Source organism: Lissotriton vulgaris, chromosome 1_1, assembly GCF_964263255.1.
Source record: "Lissotriton vulgaris chromosome 1_1, aLisVul1.2, whole genome shotgun sequence".
NCBI lineage: Eukaryota > Metazoa > Chordata > Amphibia > Caudata > Salamandridae > Lissotriton > Lissotriton vulgaris.
Window position 1 is genome coordinate 2,085,110,115 of NC_141685.1, and position 25,170 is coordinate 2,085,135,284.

Consider the following 25,170-nt stretch of genomic DNA (forward strand, 5'->3'; position numbering starts at 1 on the left):
TTGGTGTGCGCTGCAGGTCGAGTTGTGAGAAAATACATCATGTTCTCACGATGTTGCGGCCAAAGATGCACACTGCTATTGCAACATGAATTGTATTCCCGCCGGGCGAGACTGCAGCCATCAACTGGTGTACATTTTTCCATCATGACTGTACGTCCAAATATTCGGTGAAATACGACGATAAGAGTACTTTAAAAATAAATACGGCGGACGCACGAACATGGCAACACCTGGCGAGCAGCACACGCACGTACTATCTGTAATGTCACGCAGAATGCTTCTAAAGTTACAATAATATGGTGGCCGGGTGCCCTATAAGACAAGTTCTCTTGCTTGGTGGTTTGCACTGAATTGAAACAAAGCGTTCTTCTTTCCTGTTAAAACAGTCTGCAACGTAGACTGGTCCTGAGACATGGAATGTTCCACTTCTAGTCAGAAATCTACCCATGGCATTTATTTGTTTCCATTGATAGCTGTGAGCCCCTAAGCATTGCAGTTTTGAGTTGAGGTAGTCTGAAAGAGTGTATATGTTTTGATCATGGTACACCTCAGTTCTGCCAGGTCCCAGCTCATCTAAGTACTGGCCAATCCTCATGCAGAGAATCAGAAATGAAAACAATAAAAAAACATCACTTTTGTGGCGTGGACGATACCCTGACTCATAGAAGCAATGGCCAGAGAGGATGGTCTAATTCAGGCATCAGGATTTAAGAGAGAACGATGGAAGAGGCACGGTCTGGAAACTATCTCCATCACAGCCGCTATGTGTGGTTCACAGAAGGTCCATTTCCCACCCGCTGTTTTAGTTTACCGAAATGTAACTTGAAAAAATTAAATTTTTATGTTACAATGGTGCTTTTTCTTAGAAGATTCTTTCTATGCAGCTGCCGTGAAGCGTCCAGCAAAGAAATCAGCTTCTGAAGTGCGGTGCAAACCTGGTTTTCAGCACACATTCCAAGTGGAGAAAGTAGAAAAGATGCTCTGATCACAATAAAATCAAAGCAGTTTGTATAAATAAATAAATGGGAATATGAACTTATGTAAGGTTGTTTCAACAGCACCACTTGTTCTGCCTTGCTGCTGATTTAGAGCTCTTTGATGTATAGACAATGCACTATAATTCATGCCTCTGGGGTTGTATAAGGTTTTCATGAAGGTTTAGTGTAGACATGAAGCACTGTCACAACATTACATTTTATTTCTAGTTCTAAGAAGGGACTGTGCAGCCATATGAATATGTGTTGGTAGTTAGGGGAGTAGCGTGGTAGGCACAACATCGAGAAAGAGTACTATGTACTGTAAAAAGTTAATATCTGGCAAAATGTGCACCAGACCAAGGGCCATATTAAAAGTGTCATTGGCTAGAAAACACTTGTAATATGATGGAGGGACATCACCCACATGTGTGACGGAGTATCCTTTCTGTCAAACTCTAAATAAGGCCCTATATTCTCTAGCATAAGCATCTTTGAAAAGTTCAATTTTAAGACATTTCCAGAGGATTGGATTGTTAGTCCCTAATGAGCAAGGCACCAGCACTGCATGCTTAGGTGCACTACCGCAAGCTACTCCTAGAGGTCCCTAGTGAACAAGGCACGCGCACTGCATGTCTAGGTGCTGTAGCGCATGCTGTTCATAGAGGTCCCTAGTGAGCAAGGCACCAGCACTGCATGTCTAAATGCAGTACTGCAAGCTCCTCCTAGAGGTCTCTAGTGAGCAAGGCACCAGCACTGCATGTCTATAAAGTTGGAGTTATTGGTATTATAAATGGCAATGTTTTTTACCTAGCCATGTTGTAGGGTTTTGTACCATATGTGGCCAAAAGGGGACCTCTTTTGGTCACATATGGTACTGCAGCCTGCAGAAGATATGGTAAATCCGCTATACCCACAATGCATTGCATGCAAGACAGTACTACAAAGACATTGTAGCTATATCCATATATACAATTAGTAGCTTTGAAATGTGACAAAATAATTATTACTTTAATTTTGGATTAGGTTGTACTTTGTGTGGAGCTGATTAAGGGAAATTTATAGACGGTCTCATATAAATGTGAGATATTCTAATGAGTGAAGTAGCCACTGCCAGCCTAGATTAGGACCAAGTGTGTGTCCTGCCTGAAGCCTTTTTAGAAAATAGTGCCTTGAGGCTGTAATTAAAACCTAGGGAGTAACAAGACATGTAACAGGGGGTATCCTCATGCGAGGTACAAGAAGAGACAATGCGGTACTAAGGAGGGACTACTAAGTCTATTAACCAAAGAAAAGCCACAATTTACCAAGGACAGGGACAGGAGCCAATTAAAAAGATGGGCAGAAAGTAGGCTTAGCTTTATGCCCATATACTGAATACAGCATGTCTCGAAGAGACAGCACAAGCGCTGCCTAGGCGAGACCTAAAAATGACTGAAATGTGGATAGGCTCCATGAAAAGGAGAAGTAAACCAAGCATTGGAAATCCCAGAACCTGCAGACTAAAATCTACAGGACAAAACGAATATATAAGAAGGCTTGTTCATCTGAGGAAGGGTTTCCTTCAAAACTCAGTGATTAGCAAAATAACTTTGGTGAAATGTCCTGCCCTAATGACACTGTGCCACCTCTGTTGGTTAAAGTCCAGAGATGAATACTACAGGTTAATCAAGGAGAGTAGTGACAATGGGCAAGTAATGCTCCAGAGCCATGTCCTGGCTCTGCCTGACATATATACGGTCTAGGGCACTAAGCCCTACACCCTAACAGCTTAATATATACAGTCTCTGATCAACTGGCATCACCTTAAAGGTCTCTTGTGGGACAAAACCCATGATAATAACTCCCACATCCCCCACAATGGAAGAAGAAGAGGAAGCACAGGGTGCGGCCAAGTAGCAATAAGAACAGCAATGGTACATTCGGGATAAGGGACCAGTACAGAAAAAGCAGGGATGAAAGGATTATTAAGATAGGTAGTTTGGCTAGGAAGCAGGCAAAGGAACCTATAAGCTAACCACATGTAGACCACACCAAAAGTGTTCAACCATACAATGAGGATTGTCCTAGTGAATTGCCCTCTGTTGTTTTTGTACTGATGTGGTAGTGCAGTTGATGCAGACTTCAACATGCAGGTATGTCCTGTTACGTAATTGGATACAAGTGTTTTATGAGTGTAAAGTTCACAACCTCACACATACATACCTACTGTTAGATCATACTGAATGCATGAGGATCTAATCATGAAGTCTATAAACACAGCATTTATTGTTTTATATAAATATTATACCATTAACGTACATCCCTATTTTCTAATTTGCAAGAACAAGTCATCACAATTTCTTATTTTGTTTTATAAAGAGACTACATCAATGTTAATTCCATACAATATTATGAGTGATTACTGAACATGGAAATCCTTTCATTTAACATACACATTAATCTATGATTTAAGTTCATATAAAAAGAAAATTGAATCCACAAATATGTTGTTGTCCATATTGCATATATCCACATCAATGCAACATATCAAAGCTGCAAATCAAGTTTACCATTCTGATAAGTTTAGTATATGTTGCTCAGCTGATATATGCATTTGCACAAAAGGAAGTTTTTCTCAAAACGTGTGCAGATAATGCACGAGACAAGTAAAATAGCAAAATTGAACAAAGGTATAGAGGATGCAGACCATAATGTTCTACCGGGCATTTAAGGCAGTTCATCTTGAAGTAATGCTTCCCTGAAATGGGACATCTTGAGACACAGAGAAAGCTATGTCCTTTCTTAAGTAACAAAACCAAATATAGATGTGGAAAGTACTAAGCTTCAAATGGCACGCACCACTTTTAAACATCTACATGAGTTGTTCGTAAACTTATCTCTCCTTTATGACAGAATGCTCTTTCATATCATCTTACTTTGATTATATGTTTCATTCACCATTCAATGTGATTAACACTAGTGCTGCTTACAGGGCTATCCGGCCCACTTAAAATGAGGCTTGACCCAATTCAGGCGAATGATGTATCTAATACTGTTATGGAAGCATTGAAAACAAACCTGAGTTCAAAAATATATATAAAAAACAAATTGAATGTATGTAAATTAATTTAATACAGATATGATGAAAAATGTCTGCATGTCTGATTTTGAATTTTATTGGCTAAAAGATGGTGAAAGAAGATACTGTTTTCATTCTATATTGATGACCCCCTATCCCCATTCGCCTTAGTTGGGTCTAGCCCCATTTTGTGTAGGCAGTATTAGAGTGTGCAGTAGCACACAAGGGCGACTTTTGGTTCAAATAAACACTGGCTGCACTGATTGTTTATTCATAAAATTTTGAAGAAGCCACTTTGTTGATGAGGACGGCGTGGCATGAGTGCACACACTGCCGAGTGCAGCGTGTTTGCTGAGCAAATGCGAATGTCAATTTAGCGCTGACTGGCTACTTTTAAATGTGGGCGGAGTCTAACTTCACTCACTCCTTGGCAGTTATGACTAATTAACACCACAATGTGAGATTGGATTCTAAATTTGTCCTCCAGCTTGAGATGTCTTTAGGTGTCTTCCACCTACATTTGAAAATCTAGTTGATGCCATTCCATAATCAGGCCCAATCACCTCAAATGACCTTTGGAGAGCAGTGGCAAAAGGGTTCACCCTTGTGATACTCTAAGTTGAACTCATTGTTGTCGGATCTGCTACACCCTTTTCTCGCCCGTTCGCTTGATTGTTGGCAATGATTTGTTCCACTCCGCGTGTTTGTCATTCATTATTTAAACTATGTTTAGGTATTGATGTTAGTATTGTTGAGTTCCCCCATCTATCTATAACAGATGCATACACACAACTACATACAATAAACCCTGTTATTTTAGAAACAGCCTTCATTCGCTCGACGGAAATAACATCGTCAAAACGTGACACTTACAAAAAATCAACTATTCTAGGTGTTTTGCCTATGCTTGTGGAAGAATCCTGACACCTCCTTTTGAACAAGAAAAGTAAGTGTAAACCACATTGCAATTATTAATTTTATTCCCTTGAAGGCATAGTTTCACAATGTTAAGCTTGTTGTCAACCATTTAGAATTCCTGTGTTTAAAGCTGAAACATGCCAGTAACTAATTTTTATAATTATTTGACAGTTCTACATGGATAGAAAATCTTATTTTCCTGAATATTTGTTTCTTTTACAAATTCAGAGACGCATTTCACCAGTCATTGTTATTATAATAAATTTGGGAACAGTAGTATTTTGTCAGATATATATTTGTTATTCTGGTGGTTAATATGCAAAGTAAAAGTTTAGTAGTTACGCAATCTGCTTTTCACTCGTTATTATCCGGGATTATATGGATTTCAGCCTGTATCATTATTACACAGAAATGGTTCATCTATGATTCAGTTATTCTGTAGTCTGTTGGCCTTTTTTGGCATCCACTTATGAGATTAAAAGTACTGTATTTATTTGGTTACCAAGAAGCATTTGCTATTTTATAATACTAAGTCTGTCATTTGCCATGAAAATGCGAATGAGCATTTCTTATGTTAAACTACAGCAAAAATAATGCAGGGATAGAGATAGTTAGGTCTAGTAATGCTCACTAACCCAGCCAAAAACAAAAGCTAGGAAAAAGAGGGGGTGGCAAAGAAGAGGCGGGCATTAAGGACTCACTCTAGTTACCACAAATCAGAGCAGGAGGAGCAGAATATTCACCCTCTCCTAAAAAATTAACATAAACTCTGAGATGATATGCCTTTTTCACTGCTGGCATTATGTAACATGTGGAGTTTGCCATAGTTTTCCTGAAACTAAAAGTTACTTTGGCATAATACTTATCACTTTCCCCCAAAAACCTAAAAAATAACATTTGTTGTATGGTGAGCCCTCTTTTTTCACAACTTGCAAAAATTCCTCTATTCTTCTTATTCATGTTATTTTAGATTAAGTTAGCCAAAGGTGAAAGATCTCCTTACCATTTCTGGAAATGTGATCCAGAATTAATCAATACACAAAAAGCATAGCAAAAGACATGGACATTCAAAAACTACATAAAATATGCTAATTATAAAATAGTCCAAAAACTAGAACCACAAGTTAGAGGCTTGCTCAGTCATATGTGCTGGATGACCATTGACTTACCGTTCAGTTTCTAGGCGCATCTCCTCACGCTTTTGCCTCCTAAGCTCTCTGCGGCGCTCCAAATCATCCATGATTTCTGTTTACGATTGAGAGGATCCAAAATATATGAATCTAAAACAGAAGCTGTAAGAGATGAAAAGAAAGACTATTTACAATCCATAAGTAGCCTTTGTAAACTTAGACACACTTTAGTGAATAATATTTGAGGTCCATCCCAGACAATAATTTGTTTGACTTTTCTATTGATTTTTGTGGGGGATGTAGTGTCCCGAGAAGACATCACGACCACCCGTCTCCCAGAGGGCTGTCTCCACCATCAACACACCCATCCACTCACAGGCATCACCATTTAGGTGACCCGACTAATAAGGTGTTAGGCGCACCTCTGGTGTCTTTGCATTTTCTTTTCCCACTGTACTGTATCTTATCCTTCACTGCTCAGATTCTGGACCAATTGACTTACTGGATCAGATTTTAAACATCAGTGATACATTGGCAAGCTACAATTAAAGCCTCCCCTGTGCTGCCTGAATACCTCAATGCTATCAATTTTAGACTTGTACAGGCCATATACTGCATCTATAAAAATAATGTGTTTAAACATAGAGAGACCGCTTGTCAGCAACCAAGGGAGTAAAGTACTATCAGTACCAAAAACAAATTATCCCTTGATTCACTCAATCAACAAGAATCCCCTATCAATAGTGGAATTCTTACTTCATATAAAACACATAGATAAACTAAAAAAAAGATCTCACTCAAAGTCCCAGAAACACTCAAACAATGATACAACTATAACATGCAGTACAAACAAGTCAATGTATTTCTTTAGTACATGTGAATATTATTAAAACACAAATATTATAAAAACACCTATAATAAAGCACAATGAATCATTTCAGCATAATTAAAAACAATACAATTCATCAAATCAGGACATAACATAACATCTTATGTCACTTTTACCACAGAGAACCCTAGAAAATAGGGAGGACGAACAATGATAGACAGTATGCTGTGTCTTTTAACTCAACAATTCCCTGGGAATAATATTAGCAAGATTAGCCTGGATAAATATACTCTATGTTGTAACCACAGGTCCAACTTGTTCTCGGGATAATGAATAGAAATGCATCGACGCATTTCCATGGGCATCTGGTTATTCCATCTTTAAGTATTGTAGAATTATTTTAAGGCTTTTAAATGCATATTTCTTTATATACCTGTTTGAACAGGCTATAACAATCAAATATACCACAAAGAAAAGTGAACATAATGACTATCTTGATAAAGATGGAATAACCAGATACCCATCGACACATGTTTGTATTGTTTTAATTATGCTAAAAAAATGTATAATATTTGTGTTTTAATAATATTCACATGTACTAAAGAAATAAATTGACTTGTTTGCACTGCATGCTATAGTAGTATCATTGTTTAAGTGTTTCAGGGACTTTGAGTGAGATCTTTTTGAGTTTATCTAATTGTTTTATAAGAATTCCACTATTGATAGGGGGTTCTTGTTGAATGCGTGAATCAAGGGATAATTTGTTTTTTGTCTCCAAAAATAATGGCATGCACATTAGAAATACCGCACTGTTGGGTCCACCAGTCATTGGTGTATAATGGTCCTTATTGCTGGCTGGCTTCTGTAGTTCTGCTTCCTTCTGTAGTTTCAGTGTTCCAACTCATTTGTCATCAACAGTGTCCATTCAAACAGCACAGGTGTTTTCCATCCATCCAAAGTAATTATCAATCAAGGAACTATATGGTTTTAGACGCCGTGTGACTAATACTCTGGTGAGCCCCAAGAGTTGCAGACATTTCTGACAGTTAAGATTAAACTTTTTATGCCACCCAGCCGTATTATTTGAGTGGTGATATTTGTTTTTGTGTTGTCCCACTTAGTTAAAAACCTAGCCATGGCTCCTTTCTCTGCAACTGTGGTACATTTGAAGACATACTCGGTGAAACTTTGATCAAAGAGTAGTTACCCGTTAAGTGAAGCTGAGTTAATTTAAACTCACACAAGGTAATCCAGATCTCCTTGAAAACATCTTTCACTTCACCTACTTAGTAACGGAGGCAGAATGACTGTAACAAAGCAGCAACCCTCAAAGGATTAAATCATGGTTTGCAAGATGAATTGGCCATAGAAAATCCTACTCCTCCAGCAGCACAGACCTATATTTGTGGTTTGCCGTGGCGAATCATAAGAAAAAGAGCAAGAGGATTTATTTGCCTTTGTACAGAATTAATGTCAGGCATGTTGTTAGATTCATGATCTGAAACAACATCCCTATATCCATTAGGTCTACCCCAACCCTGCTCCAGTTTAGGAAAGCTCAAAAAGTCACCTCTCTGAAGAACATCTCAACAGATGCAAAAACAATCCACCATCACTCTTAGAATCCTGTTCTCCCTGCATTCACACATTGTAGCATTGCTTTCGACTCTGTACAGTGCTCCACTTACTTTCAGCTGGGTTTGCCCTATGGAAATACCATAAACATGCACACATACAGATATACAATGTCTGAAGCAAAGAGGAGTACATCTGGAAAACGCCCTTACTCATAAACAGAAAGGGCCATCTTGTTGAGTTATTCCTCTACCATGGCCAAACAAATCTGGCATTGTGTCATTTGTTATTGTATACTATGCTACATTATGTTCTGCACATTTTCAGAGCGCAGTATCTCCCACGTGGGTTTCCTGGTGCTGAGCTGGTGTGGATCTAGCCACACCTAGGGTCTAGTGGGAGTTCTCGAGAAGCCATGTCTTCAGCTTCTTGTAGAATTCAAGAAGTGAGGAGGAGGCTCTTATGTGTAGTGGCAGGTCATTCCACACTTTAGGAGCGATGTAGGATAAGGCTTGAATGCTGGATCTGGTTTTCCATATGTGTGGGATTTGTCCAAGTAGGTGTTTGGACAAGTCGAGGTCTGTGGTAGGTTTGTGAAAGAAGATGCATTGTTGAGGTATGCTGGGCCAGTGTTATGTAGTGCGTTGAAGGTGTCGGTGAGGAGTTTGAGTTGTGCTAGTTTGTGAATGGGTAGCCAGTGGAACTCCTTAAGGTGTGTTGTGATGTGAGTGTGGTGTGGTGTGGAAGGGTGAGAGTGATTCTGGCCACTAAGTTCTGAAAAGTCTACAGCCATATTTTGAGGTTTTTTTATCCCTTCATAGACGGATTACCCATAGTCAGACTTGCTTGTGACCAGGGAGTGCAGGATTGTTTTCCAGGTGCTGATTGGGAGCCATTTGAAAATCTTCCTCAGCATCTTCAGGATATGGAAGAATAAGGCGGTGACGGCATTGACTTGGATGGTCATGTTGCGTTTGCTGTTGATGAGGATCCCGAGGTTGTTGGCGTTTTTCAGTCCTAGCTCTGTTGACCACCAGGTGGAGTAATGTGCTCTTCTCGAAGATCACATTTTCAGTCTTATCGGTGTTCAGGCAGTTGGGCTTCATCCAGTGGGTGATCTCAGTCATGCAGGCAATGAGCTTGGTCTGGGTATTGGGCATCTTTTCTGCTGTGGAGAGAATGAGTTGCATGTCGTCGGCAAAAGAGAGGTTGTTGATGTCATGACAATGGATGATGCTGACTAGAGTTATCATGCAGGCGTGAAAGAGGGTTGGGTTCAGGGAAGATCCTAGCATAACCCCGCAGATAAGGTCACAGTCTTCCAAGGTGCATAATGCCAGGCTCACTGACTGGATCCTTCCAGTCAGGAAGAAGCAGACCCACGACGTCTAGGCTTTGGATGAGGATGGGGTAGGAGATTGTGTCAATTGCTGCAGAGAGGTCCAGGAGGTTGAGGACTGCCTTTAGGTCTGGATGCAGGCTGAAGTTGCTGTAAATGTCGGTGATTATAGTTTGCTGAATAATTGAGAGGGATTGTTGCAGAGTCCCTGCAAGGGGGTGACTGAAATGGAGGCAGTCAATGGTGAAGCAACATCTTCCACAATTTCCTTCTTAGCTTCTGCTGGTGCTGGCATTGATGCAGTCTGCCAGAGCAGTGCGTTTGGTGGTCCGGATCATTTGGTGGTAGTATCTGGATATAGTGTCTTAGGGCGGAATTTAACATGCTCCTGTCTGCTTTGTGCTGGCTCATTCTCCATTTGCAGTGCAGTTATATGCAGTTGTTTTTCATCAGCCTGAGTTCCTCTATGTACCAGCTGGCCTGTGGTCTGGATCTTGCTGTAATGCTGTGTTTGTGGAAGGGCAAGGAGCCACATCATGCATTACTATAGCATCTATGGTATCAAACTATCCTATTCAGAGAGTGGTGGGAGTGGGTGTCAGTCCGAGCTCTGGCCTTGCAATTAGCACTATGTTGTGAGTTTTAAAATCGAGCCAAGGCTGATTTATTTTATGGTTAAACCATGTCTTTAATAACAGCATAACAATCGAAATTAATGGAATTGTTTACAACCAGACCATTTACCGGTGTTGTTGGTGGCACTGGTCTGCCTTGGCATACGTTCTATGTTTGATATGCCATAGAAACTCCAACGGCACCTTATTGATGAGTCCAAGTAGGGGCAAAACGCATCCAGGGCTGCTTGTGATCAGGTTCAGCAGGGAAGTAGCCTAGTAGTTTGGGATGGATGGTGCCTTTAAAATGATCACACGACTGGCAAAGATATGGTGGTTTTTTAATGAGATGGCAACGATAGGCAAAAAAACAAATTAAGTAAATGCAAACATTGATCCAGATTGATACAAGTCTATACGACCATCAAATCTATGCAGTGACATATGAAAATAAAAATCCCAATAATAATGAGCAAGTCTGGATCTCAAATTCCTTTCTAGATTCAGAAGTAACAAGGATTGCTATCTTACTTTTTCCAAATAACTTGAAATAGTAGAACTGGAAGATAGGTTGGTTTTGACATACCATCATATCACCTCTTACATTGTTGCTGTTACAGTATTTTATGGGAAACTAGTAGAACAAATTGAATTTAGTCTGATACACAGCTCACAATTGAGTGTTGTAACCGGTACGTCCTGGTTGACTGATCTCAAACTTCTCACACACGGAGAATGACAATCAATACCATCAACATCTCCATATCTTGTGAGATTCAGTCACTCTGGCTCCACAAATTCTACTTTTGCCTTTAGTGAAGGAATATAACATAGGCACACTCAATATTTCAGACATTATGAGATCAATTCATAAAGGCTTTTAGTAGAAAACGTTATTTAGTACTTCTGTACAACTTTTTTTCATGCTCTTAAACACCTTTGTGAGTGGATTCCAAAATATCAAAAATTTGAATAACATGGGAACATTCATATATAGTTAGTACAAAAAGAAAAGAATGGACAATGTGGGGCCAATTAACAAAGATTTGTAAGAGTGCATAAGAGATAACTCCTGTGGAACCTCTTCCCGTACTCATAAATGCTTTTGTGAATATGACCCAATGTTCCTTAAAAAATATCAGGGCCTACTGAAGGTCGTCAATCTTCAAAATGCACATTCCACACTTAATTGCAGTAACGTTTTACTGACTTGTTGCACTGTGACATGGTGCTGAATCTATATTTCGAAAAATCACAAGAATAAGTATTTAAAGCAACACATTTAACAAAACAATGCCTATGGTTTCACAGGATATTCCTTACAATCAGCAATTTTCCTTTTCTTTTATCACACTTCATAGTTTATAGGGTTCTGAACAAAGTCAAAATATTTCCCTTGCCCTTTATATGATTATTATTCAATCGAAAAAGTCTCTACAATTAATACAACTCAAGAAGTATGAGAAACGTACCGAATGGACTGGCCAAGATAAGAGAATGACCGTAAGTCTGCATTAAGGATTAGACTGCACAGTGTAGAAGAGTTCCATCAAAGGTAAAACTTAGTGGAAAAAGACTGCTTATTGTTTATTGGCAGTGCTTCGTGCAAGCTAAAATACAACACTGATAGTTTTACATGAAGTATGTGTCATAGTCAGTGCATAACTAATGTTGTGTTAGTACATTCCTAAAGTCTTATTTTCCCTCAAATACAAAGGATATTGATTACTTTTTTAACACTAGTGTGCAAGTTGCCATTGGCTGTGTGTGTGTAGTTCTGTGCAAGCTGAAGCAATGCCACCTACTCTCCTGGTCCTACAAAGAAATTCTACCTCAATTTGTGCTCGAAGATTCACCCTAGTTTGGGCCCTGAATTGCATTTAGGATTACCTGACCCAAATAGGCTATCAAGAGCAACATACAGAAGCTTTAGGGATTTATCACAACCCTGGGATGGTTTCATTTAGTGGGTTCCTGTACCTTCCCTATTTCTGGACATCTAAACTCATTGTGGGAACTTTAGAGGTGCACTGCTTTTACCAAGATCCTTTCAACGCTTAGAAACTCATGCACCATTTGACCTCAATACAAAGCTTTCTATAGCTGTAAAAAGTATATGCAGGAAAGCAAACCTTCTTCATGTTACCCAAATTATTTTGCTTTTAGAAATCACTGGAATTTGGTGAATGCTCGGGAACTCTGCCATCGAGGCAAATCCTATTAACTGTACAAACATCTGTGAAAGCTTAATTCACTTTTCTTGTGGTAGAAGGGCTGATATTTTCAAAGGAAATTAGAACAGGAAAAGCCATTGATGCTGGAAATTTGTTCGCAGCCAAAATTGCTTTTGAACTTAAAAGCATAGCTGATAAATAAAAATGTTGGCCGAAGACCAAATTTAGAATAATGAACTGTAAATACATGATGCTTCCTTGTTCAAGTACTCATGCATGAGAAAGCAGTTTGTAGAGCTCAGACATACAAAATGACGACAGCTCCTTATAGTTGCATCAAATCTTTAACACACTTGGGCGATCATTGCAGGGGCCACACACCTGAACATTGTTGGCCACATGAATTGTGCCAAAGAGCCATGTTGGCAAATGTCACATGCTTCAAATGTGCACGTCTCAAAACTAAAGAATATCCATGCAATTCTCACAGTATCTCTCATTCCAAGCTTTGAATTTCAGAATGGTTCCTCAACGCCCTGTAGAATTGGATTTTACAAAGTGTGCAACTTGTAACCCAAATGGGAATGGGAGCATGCACTGTGAAGGCAAGAACAAGCTAGCTGCAGCCTTAGATTGCTAGAAAACCAAAGGTGAAATGGACAAAGGGGGTTGAATATTTTAATAAACCTGTACTTGCCTACCCTAATTTTACCAGATAGTTTTATTCACTTAATTTTTCTTCATAGGATTCAACTTTCCACCCATTCCGAGGTTCTACCTCCATTCATGGTTATAAACTAAGGAGATAGTTTGGACTAAGGTGGCTGCCTGACATACAGCTAGAGCGGAAGCAGCGAGTTTGTGAATCCCTCTGGTGACGCAGTGTCACTATTTTTTGCTTTGCTTAACAATTATGCTAATGTACGCTATATACGCTAATCTGAAGTGTGATTTCCATGTTCTAGCTGGTTAAAGTATGTTCACAACAAGTTGGCCATAGTGAATGTAGGCCTCAATTAAACAATTTCTGCTAACATCAAAACGGTGCTTTTTGCTGCTGTATGGTATCTCACTCTTTATTCTCGCTTCAGGAGCCAATCTAACTGTGAATGCTTTCAGTTGTTTTAATCTGCATAAGACAATATACTATTACTAGCTTCGCTGTAACTAAATAATTGGTTTCATGCACCTGTGCCCAAGACTGTCTGACCATGATGTTTCAGCCAGTACGAGATGTCTTCTGAAAGGACATGCAGCTGTGAGCGTCTATTGTGTGATGCGTCGTGTGATTGGTTTTTTGCTCCTTTGAATGTAGATTTCAGGGGTAGTAGCATTCCCACATTTAGTTTTCAGCGTCACATTTGCTGAGAGAATAAGGACTACTCTTTGGTTTTCTTTTATTTTATTTGAAATCATGTGCAGGAAAAGAAAGACAGCCGACACGTGTTTCGCCCGAAGGCCAAAGAAGCCTGGGCTTTCTCAAGGCAGGAATTCTTCTACGGTTATGATCGAGTATAGTATAACGGTTCACAATAGTAATGCGAAAATCGCTGAATTAAACTGAGGTCTTTTGACTGATGCCTGGGAAGGAGAACTCAGGCAAATGCTAGATTTTGATTGGTTCCTAACTCTTGAGAACCATAAGCAGATGTACTTTATTTTATAAATTGGATGTTTAACTATGCTTTGATGAGTTAATCTAACTCAGATTGCTCCTGTCCATTTCTGAATGAGGTTCTCCTCTTCGCAAGCAGATGCCTCTTCCCCTCTTGAGACTCCATGCTTAATTTTCCTCACTCAAAGTTTGGCTCTCGAGCAAAAATATTCTTCCTCACCTGAATAAACCTTCATTTGGTTCTGCCTTTAGAAGTGTCACTTGCTGACATCTGCTGCTTAGTTTTCCATAGCCTCTGTTGAAACTCTAGTATAGTTCAGGGGGAAAATCTTATTCAATTTGTATATGACTATTTTTAAATAAGTTGTTTTTGCATTTTCTATTTTGACCAACTTTAGATTATAACGAACCATGCTGTAACAAGCGGATTCGATTTTCATGGTTTGAAATTCTACCACTCTCTGTCATCCTTGTAGGGAAAAATATTCTTCACTGTCATTGCTATACTGTGACTCTGTTGATGTTAAGCCTCAATTCGAGATAAAGGTCCATCCACTCATGTGCAGCTTGTACTTGAATTTGCATCAAGGTCTTACACAGTGCACACCCAATCCTCTGTCGCTTCATCCCACTGTGGCAGCTAAAGCAAGGTGTGACTACTAAGCCAGATGTGCTGGTAAACTGGTTTTCTATCTTCTGTCTATACATCTGCAGAATAATGCTCGTTGGTGGTGGCCGCTAGGTGCAATGAGGGGGAAATAGAAAATAAGAAAAAGGGATAGATGGAAATCGGGAGTTAGAAAGTTAAGAAATAAAAAGTAAGGAAGAGAAGAAAAAAGTGTGATGGATAGAAGGAAAGCAAAAAGAAAGAACAGAAAAAAGAAGAAAAGAGGGGTAGAAGGAAGGGAACATGAAACCAAGGAAGTATGAAAAGGTGAAGGATAGAAAGGAAGGGTGGAGGAAAGTAAGGATGAATGGAAAGGTGAAAGTAGGGCTGGGTTAATGGATGAAAAGATGGACAGAAGAGTGAAAGAATGAACATGAACTGCATAAAGGATGGATGACGCAAGAGTTAAAGAATGGGTGAATTCATAGATGTTAGGGTGACGAGATTGATGGGTGATTGAAAGAATGGAGCAATACATGGATATACTGATCGATGGATTGATGAGAGCATGGATGGAAGGTCATGTGAAAGGATGTCTGGAAGGATGGAAAAAAGTCTAGATGGATAGATGAATGATGGATGGAAGGATCTATGCATGGATGGGTGGATATAGGTATGGGGGCTTGTTTAATGGATTGAAAGTGAAAGGAAGGACAGATTAATAGAAAGGGGAAAGGATGAAAGGATGGCTGCATATATGAGTAGGAGGATGATGAAAGCATGAAAGGAACTCTTGAGAGGAGGGTTGGGTTCCCTTGCTTTGTTAGTGCTATGTTAATTTTTAATTTTCTAACTACTGCCTTGAGTGAAGCACTGCCTCTGATGACCCATCAACAGAAGCATTGCCGGTCCAGCTCCAGGCACGTGGTAGCTGTGCTGTCCTATCTAAGGTTTTCAATTGGGTCAGTGTGTACACATTCAATACTTTGTACTCTGCCCTTTGAAAAAGAAACATGCCCCTGATGCCCTGAGAGGTTTCCTTCAGCGAATGGAGGATATTATTGCTATACAAAAACACTATGCTGCCCTCAGCTAGTCTTGACAGAATGGACAACCAATCCACAGATATTGCACTGGAAGATTCACCCTAAACAGGGCCTGCCTTCCAACACTGTTTCTACCGACATTTAGATGTCCCAGATTTTTTCCTGGTGCCGCAGATGGTGGCAGTTCTGTTCTCAGTGAAAACAGATATCTCCAAACTCTAAATGAGGTAGAATGTGTGACAGAAGGGCAGGAGGGATAGACATCAGTTTTTGGTGGCTGTCCATGTACAAGTCACTACAAATCAGCTTAAGATCTACATTGACATTTTTATTCCAGACCAAAATATGAGTTCTTCAATAGTCTTTGTTATGACAAAGAAGATGCTAGGACAGGACTAACTCAACACCAGGCAGATTTGACTACTGCAAGTCAAGAACTACATTTCTTCACTTCTGTATCGAGCCTCTTAGCCTGCTATGTCAGGGACCACTACTTACAGAGAAATACATTAGGATACAGTTTTCAGCACTGTGCTAGAAGACAGACTGTACTAAATGGACACTGAGTCCTCTGCAGCTCCTGTACTCCCCGATACTAGTGACAACATGCTCTATGCAAAAGTCAGTGATGAACATCTGCTGTGGTATACATGCTGGTTTACTAGAAAGTGCAGTCTGGACTTTTCATAGAAACCACACTATCTGACTACCAGTGGCGTGATGACTGCTGATAGTACCCACACGAGTCCTTAGAAAGACTAAGGCAGCTATTTCGACTTGGTGGGTGTGGGATATCCGCCAAAATATCATCAGATGCCCTGCCCACCAAACCCGTGGCTCTCCTGCTCCATTTAGAAGTGGGTGACGTCTCAGGTTTCTTCTGGCAGAACCTCAGCTGTTTCACCCAGTTGAAACCTTTGACCAATGCCCATTCTCCGAAAGGCCAATGCTCAATGTAAATCCTAGTAGTCATGAAATGTAGCAAAAAAATGACCCACATTGATTTCTTTGTTCTTTTGTAAGAACCTCCCTCTGTGGAAGTTTGTTATTAAACAACAAAGCATTGCTGAGTGTTTGAGCATCATAAATGGCACCCGCTCAGCAAAGCTTCACTGCCTTCAATGGTGCCACCAAAGCAAAGGTAACATTGAAGTCAGAGATTCTCACCTGCCATGCATGGATATCCGAATATAGAAAGCGTTCTTTCAGATGAGTGGATGCCATGGCCTCCGCTGGCCATAAAGGTTAGCGGCCACCTGCTATATTCTAAACAAGTACAATAAGTCGACTCTGTTGATTGGGGGTATCTTCAGGAAGGTTTCAGGGCGGCAGGCTTTAGCCCTCGGTTTTGCCACTGGATCAAATTATTATGCAGAGCGCCAAGCCACCGGGTCAATGCAGGTCAGAGTCGGTCCAAAGAGTGGCTACTGGAGAGGGGCACACGTCAGGGCTGCCTTCTCTTGCTGCTATTATTTGCGCTGGCAATCGAGCAGCTGGCGATTTGGGCACGAAAGGACCTGGAGCGGTGGGGCATCCGCATGGGTGGGACCCAACACATGATATTACCATATGCAGATAAGGCCCTCTTTTATGTTGCCTCGTTTACGAGGCAGGACCACAACTACTGCAGATATTGGAGGATTTTGGTGCCTACTTGGGGATGCGACTTAACAAGCATAAATCATTGCTCTTCCCACTGGCCCGGTTGGCAGGACTCCCCCAGGAGCGACTTCCCTGTCTGGGACTGTAATGGGAGATGTGACATTTTATGTACCTGAGTATACAGGTGGCGATCGAGGACACACAATTATTGTACCACAATGTACATAGAACGGTGGATGCTCTGAGATTATCAGAATCCTTCTGGAATACATTATCGCTCTTTTTAATGAGTAGGCTGGCGGTGGCTAAGATGATAGTACTGCCCCGCTATCTATAAGGGCTTCAAAGCTCGCTGTGCACTGTCCCCAGGTGAGTGTTCAAGCAGCTGAACTCTATACTAGTGGACCTCAATTGGGCTGGCTGCCATAGTAGAGTGGCATTGGACATTCTGAACCGGTTGTACGAGGAGGGGGATTGGAGGCCCCTATTTTGTACCTCTACTATTTCGCAGCACACCTGCAGCATGCGTCCCGTGGCTAGGCAAAGAGGACAGCTGGGAAAAGAGGCTATTGAGAGGAAGAGTCTTGTCAGATAGGCTCCCAATAGCTTTGATGGAGGGGCAGTCATCCTGACAACATGCCTTATATAGTTAAACAGACTACAAGCATTTGCCAATGTTTCGTGGAACGGATCTTAAAGCATGCTCCATTCCATCGGGAACTATCAGTGTGGGTACTTCCTCCGGTGCGGACAATGATGGACAATATGTCATTTCAGGCATGGCAGGAGGGAGGATGTAGCGTATTTGCAGACTGTTTAAGGCAACGTGGCCCAAGTATCCAGTCATTCAAAAGAGAACACAAACACTGGCTATAATGCTCACATGTGGTGCTGGGCAATCTCTCTCTCCTTTACAATGCAATGAGGGATTACTCTACGTGCGACATGGAATGCGGTTATTGTGGAGTCCATTGATAAAAGGGCATGGAAGGCAGTGGATGCACTCACACAATGCTCGTTTCAAACTCATACACTGTAACTACTTACACTGCACCTACATGACCCCTGTGAAGTTGCAGCGCATTGCATTGGATCGTTTGGATACCTGCCCCCGGTGGAGAGAAGAAGGGGCAGACTTCTTACACTTAGTCTGGAGGTGTCGTGAGGTTAGATAGTTTTGTGCCAAAGTGATGGAGAGGGTGCAGAGTTGCACTGGTCTTATGAAGGTGACACAGCTACACTGCCTGTTTTAACACATCCGGAAACCTAAAAAATGTAAGGCAGCCCATAAACTCTTGCAGTTGCTCATAGTGCTATCACGTTGCAGAATAGCAATAACATAGAATGGGACACATGCCCCTGAGGTCGATGCGTGGATGAGGCATGTTCGCGAATGGACACTAGCAGAGGAGGCCCATATGAAAGCTAGTTGTAGAGATGACAAACTAGATGAGGATTTAAGGCAATGGAGGGAGCTGTACAAAGCGTTGGTGGAGAAGTGTAGCTCAATGATTAGAGCGGCAGACCCTAATGCAGAGGTCTACCCCGGGACTAGGGTTCAATTCCCCGCCATGGCGGGTCTTGGGCTCAAAATTCCACGGACCTGATAATTCTCGCCTCAGTGCCTATTCCAATCATGGAGTCCCACTCTGCAACTCTGGGCAATAACTTGCTTAATCTCCACAACGGCCCCCACAATGCTAAGGATGCCTGGCCTCCACCTTGGGGGTGCCCAGGAGTGGACACCTCACAGGGAAAGCCAGGATGGGTTCCACAGCGGTATTCGTACAAGCGCCTTGAGACCCTTGCGGGTGAGTAGTGCGCTATACAAGTATCAATTTACAATTTACAATGCGTTCCTGAATAATGGAATGAATGCGAGTGATCAGAATGAATCAGGGAGGGCAGATACACAACGGAGGAAGATTCAAACTAGGTGTATTAACAGGCTATTCAATTTCAGTAGCATGGCCGCTCTTATTCTATGTATCAGGAGGTTCTGTTTTCTGCTCGATATCCAGATGTTTAACCCACCAATATGTGCTGTTTATTGCTGTACACCCGATGAGTCTTTATTAATATCAATAAATAAAGTTGATAATAAAAAAACATTAGTACAATAAGAGTGAAGAAATTATAATTAGATAAGGGAAACCTAATCTGCCATGTGAGGAAAATCCATTCTTATGTCCAAGCCTAGATGTAACTGTGATCAGGAGTAACTAGGCATTGAAAACAAGGATGCTCAGTGGTGTCCTGACATGCCCAGTTCCAGGACCTGCTTGGAAGAGCGTTGCAACTTTTATCCAATGAGACTGGGGACACCCACTGGGTCAAACTAGGGATGCTGCATCCAATTCTTCAGAACTCATTTAAATGGTCCCATACAATAACTTTAAATGTAAAGTATTTAAATGTTAATTCCAATTTACTGGTTGTTTATTAATATTTCATTAGGATAATACTGCTTGTTTTATACTGAATCCTGCATCTCCATTGCCAGGTCAGGTTCAAACATTACTGTCAACCAAGCCACAAAATCATTAAAAGAGAACTATTGTGGATATACTTTCTTTACTTCTATATTCAAAATAGCTGTGTTAAAGTGCAGTTAAGACTTTGAGATAATGCATTAAGGGCTATATTTACGGTTTTATGGAAAGAGTATTTTAGCACAAGAATGACCTCAGGAAGAAGGTTAGACTCATCTGCTAGCGTCCTACTCTTTGGTTGGCAACCTAACTATGGTACCTGAGAATTTGCAGCAGGTTTTAGTTTGCCACTGGGGCTTCTGTGTCCTCCAGGAAGAGAATACCATCTACTAATACCTATCCTTGAGTGTTTAATCTTATCTACATGGCCCCAGTGTCTTAAAGGCCATGGAAGCGACCAAAATGGTATATCAAGTTACTTAAAAAAACATCTAAATAAACAAGCAAACAACTATTGGTTTTCTCTCTATTAATACCAAAATATTAGTAAACTGCATTTAATTTCAATGCAATACAACAAAAGGGCCAACCACCAAGGAACCTCAGCAAGGGTGACAGCAGACAGATTCTGTCAGGCCCGATTCCCTGCCTATTTTAGAACATTAGTGCTACTTGAGTCTGTGACTTTACGCCAACCCTTAATGCTTTTAGTAGCTCCCACTGTCTCATTCTAATTATTTACTGCTGGTCGCTTCTATATATGTCAGTAAGAAATAATTCTAATTTAAATTACATTTTTAGTTAAACAGAAATAACTAAAATTATAAAATCTGTCAACAGTGAATAACTGAAAATGTCAGTGTGGATCAAAATACTAAAGAGTATGAAGGAAAGCCTAAGAGCTCTGCATCTCAATGTTTATTGCAGTACAAAGGAGCTGGCTTTTGTGCAGATGTAAAAGTTGAATAAATCATGTGGAGATTAGTACTGAATGAAAAAAAAGTAAACATAGATGTATAAATAACTGGTGGAGCTATTTGACCGGACACAGTAAGGCCCCATCATACATTAGAGGAGGATTCTGCACAGTCAGAAAAATATGGGATCAAGATGCAAGCTCTGTTGTACTCTCTGGTGGCGTAACGTAAAATGATTCCCCACTGCGGAATGTGACTTGGGGCTCCTAGTCTACCATTTCTCACCGATATTGTCTGGCCTTGAGGTGGGATGGGCACACCCCGGAAGAGTTTGTGGCCCCTGAAGAGTTGAGGGTGCCCCTGAACCTACCTCAGGGATGGAACATATTTTATATGTTGGGACATTATATATAAAGAGGTGGTAATTTGTTCTGGTAGCATGTGCTTGTTCCCTATGAAGTCACACAATTTGCAGAAAGTAACATCTCAAAAAAGAATTTGAAAGAAAACATTAAAATCAGTCTCAAATGAGAATTGTTATTACACACTTATCAATACCAGACACATGGCGACCCAAAAGTGCTAAATAGAGAGAAGTTAAATGAGTCCATTTAAGAAGAAGGAACACATGACACTACTTCTGCAAATCCTTCGAGGGTATATGTGATTGTGATGTAGGCTCACAAGGAACCACAATTAGTTTGATCAGAATACATAACCAAAACGAGTGGAAGTAAGTTTGTTTGCAATTGACTGCTTTGCAGGTGATATGTCCTACTATTGTATGCAGAAAGTTTGTCTGACAAATATTATGTCCTCCATCTCGTTCACATAAATATTGCCATATTACGTGTAGGTTTTACATTAGTCAGACCAATAAGGCAATGTTTTTACGACAAAAATTAGGGCATGTTAGATGATATTCTGAAAATGCTATTCTGGTACCATACTTCACTTCGTTACCAATAGCAGAGATATTGCATCTTGTACGGATGAAACTACAGAGTAGGACATATAAGTGTCTGATTTAATTTCTGTCCTTCTAACTGTACTCCTACTTTTAGTATTTCTGTATCAATGTTTAACAATTCAGAAAGAACTCCGAACAAAGTTTTTTTACAGTAATTTTTAGGCAACAAAAAACAGGATGAGTGTGATGTCAGTAACCCAAACAATCAGTTTCCTAAATTCCTGGAGGTTTCTGCTAAAAGGAAGCCAGCAAGCATTAGGTTAATTGTGTGGAAAACATATTGAAATTCAGGAATATGTTTTTTTTCTTGTTTTTTTTTTTAAATGTCCATTAGTTCCATGTTCTAAAGCAAAGGACATGATATGAGCATGCTCATTTGAAGTAAATATATTAGGTTTAAGCTTTGATGGCTCCTAAAACGTTGCTGATTAAAGAAGAAACCTGACAGAAACAGGCAGCCGCATCAAGGAACAGTGAGAATAACTAGAAAAAGAAAAAGTTAATTGAAGGGAGAAAAAGGGGAAAAAAAGGGAAGTGAAGTGAAGCGAGGGGAGAGTAGCTAAGAAGAGAAAAAAAAAGACTTGTTAAAGATGAAGCTTAAACAAGGGAATGAGCCAGCAATTAAAGTAAGACCTAAAAAGATACTGCAAAAAATACTACGATATATCAAAAAGGAAAACGAGAGAAAAAAACAAAACAAGAAAGACTAGAAGAAAAAACTAAACAAAGAGAATATGAATTGAAGATGTCGATTAAATACAACCTAGTTTTAAGCTCACCCAGAAACAAATGTAAAGTAACTAGTAAAGAACGCTATCATAAAATAATTCCCAAAAAAACAGCTGCCCGTTACCAACCTTTGGATGATTTACTCCATCAGTACGCCCGTCCTTTTCTGTGGCTGTAGGGTTGAAGATCCCTTTCAGACTCGGATGCTGTCGCTCGCAGCGAGCATTACACTAGGACGATCCTGCAGCCCCCAGACCAAGAGGAAACACTACCAGAAAAGGGAAAGCTGCTCTCGTTTTGTCCTGCTTTGTTTACAGAGCTGTCAGTGGTTAGTTAAACGCTGCCTGGAGTCTGGCATGGAAGAGCCGCGCGCAGATTGCTTCCTGTGCAGAGCGGGAGGCCTCCACTTCCTCTGCTTGAATTCGACTTCAAGCAGCAGCTTTGGGGAACTTTTATCAGCCTTCCCATGCCGTGTCACAAAACCAACAGCAGCAGTCCAGGATGTTGCACATGTATTTGTGCTTTGTTCAGATAAAGTCTTTGCGGGAAGATAATTTATGCTCGACAAAGTCACTGGCATTTGTGCTGGCTGCATGACATGGGGCGGAGAGGTGGGCTTGCCAACTCATTAAGTGTCGTGTTTCACACACTACTGTCTCCCTTCACACACACACACACACACCTCGTGAAGAGCTGATATTATAGCCGTAGAGCCCACTTTAGCTTGCTCTAACGCCCATTAAAGGCCTGCTACAGCCTTTAACAAGGGAGTGGGCCTTTAATGGTCAGTAGAGCCCGCTACAGAAGGCTCTATGCCTATTACAACATTCTGCCCCTAGAGAGTGGAATGTTCTAAATTGTAAAAGAAAGACCTCACGGAGCCCAAGGGTATTGCGATCCCCTCGGGCTCCGTGAGGCCGTTTGTTCACAGCAGGAGCTGTGAACAGACATTGGATGGTTGGAGATCAGGGTATTACCGGCCATTAGAAGCCCGGAGCACTCCATTGTTTTCAATGGGGCTCCCAACATTCCATTGTTCGAATATAGCCTTATAGCCCGCAGTAGAGGGCTATACCAGCTATTAAAGGCCCTCTCCAGCGTTAAAGGCCCCGAGCTGAAGGCGAGGGCCTTTAACAAGGGAGATGGACTTTAATATCGGTATAGCCCATCTACGAAGGGCTATAAGGCTATTAGAACATTCTGTCACTAGAGGACAGAATGTTCTAACAAAAAAACAAAGCCTTTTGGGAGCGTGAGGGGATTGGAATCCCCTCGGGTTCCCTGAAGCCTTTGTTCACAGCCAGAGCTGTGAACAAAGAAACATTGGAATGTTGGAGCTCCAGTTTATACCAGCCATTATAAGCCCAGAGCACTCCATTGTTTTCAATGGAGCTCCCAACATTCCAATGTTCTAATACACGGTGGAGCACAAGGTGAGCTGGAAACCCCTGTGTGAAGAAGGTTTGTAGTTTCTATTTGGAGACCCTGCATACACACACACAATGTCCCATTCCCTCCAAGGCCCGCCCCTTGGTGTAACATGGAGAGTAGTTTTAAGAAGTTGACAGGTCTGGAGATGGAGTTGATTTTATAATAAAGTGGTATATTTCCTTACTACAGATGTAAAGGAGAAAGCATTTGAAACTGAGAACATAACTTTGAAATGCAAATGGCGTACTGCCACTTCACCTTATATATTCATAGATGTACAAAGTTGCTGTTCCTACAGTCGTCACCCTCACTTCACCCATTTCCAAACCTAGATGGAAAAGAGTTGTGTTGCATGCTTTAACAATGACTGGCAAAGCTAATAAGTATGCCATTGACTGCAAACCTTTTGGCTATGTCAATGCTTGTCAAGGTTTTTGCAAAACTCCATTGGGAAGCTGCCAGTCGATTGCTATTAAAAAAAAAATTGGCTTAAAGCAAAATGGTTATTTGGTGTCAAAAAGCAAACAAAGCAATAATAGTCCAGGGCAGTGAATTTAACTACTTATGTGTGAATGTTTGCCTTCTAAAAGTACAGAATGTGTTCACTCGCAGTGAAATTAGCCAACAGCTGAAGTGGGCTGACATGCAACCCTATACTGTATGCTGTAGTGGGCAGAAAACATATGTGAATAACTCAATAGTAGGCCAAAGGAGAAAGAGGGATGGCTGAAAGCATCATAAGTAAGTACATTATTCTTATAGTTTCATTAGGATCAAAAGGTCCTGGCTAATGCCAGAACTAAAAGTGATTGTCTTCTATTTGTGCACACGCAATTCATTACCATGCACCTATAATCAACGAAAAGTATGTTCAAAACAAAAAGCAATACAGGAAAGCAGCCCTGGTTGTCAAATAATCACCCCTGAACATTTAGTGCCAGTACGTACACTGGAGCCTTCCACTCCTTTCTGTGTCACAGTTCAGCACTAAAAACACATGGGCTGGGGAAGCATTACATGGGAGGAGCATTTGTGTTCCTAAGCATCCACCCATGTATTTTGAATGGACTGAGTGTGGTTTGAGGCACTGGGGACTTGATCAGGAGGAACTTCATTATGAGAAGATTGCACTTGAGGGGATGTAGGGCAATCAAGGACTGAATGTGCCTTAGAGTCTCGTCAAGGAGTATAATGTTACCCAGGGCTT

At 40.8% G+C, this 25,170-nt stretch overlaps 1 protein-coding gene across 12 annotated transcripts in view; it reads right to left on the bottom strand.

Annotated features, from left to right (window-relative positions):
• CALD1 (caldesmon 1) overlaps positions 1-25,170 on the bottom strand; it is a 555,479-nt gene that overhangs the window by 325,948 nt on the left and 204,361 nt on the right. For 7 of the 12 annotated variants that reach the window (XM_086921091.1, XM_086921074.1, XM_086921047.1 and 4 more), the window contains exon 3: positions 6,123-6,245. In XM_086921091.1, the coding sequence (XP_086777217.1) occupies positions 6,123-6,193 (71 nt within the window). In that variant the 5' untranslated portion in view covers positions 6,194-6,245. Of the gene's footprint in view, positions 1-6,122; positions 6,246-22,660; positions 22,734-25,170 lie in introns of those variants that run through there. The other 5 variants (XM_086921126.1, XM_086921100.1, XM_086921083.1 and 2 more) reach the window with 1 other exon arrangement.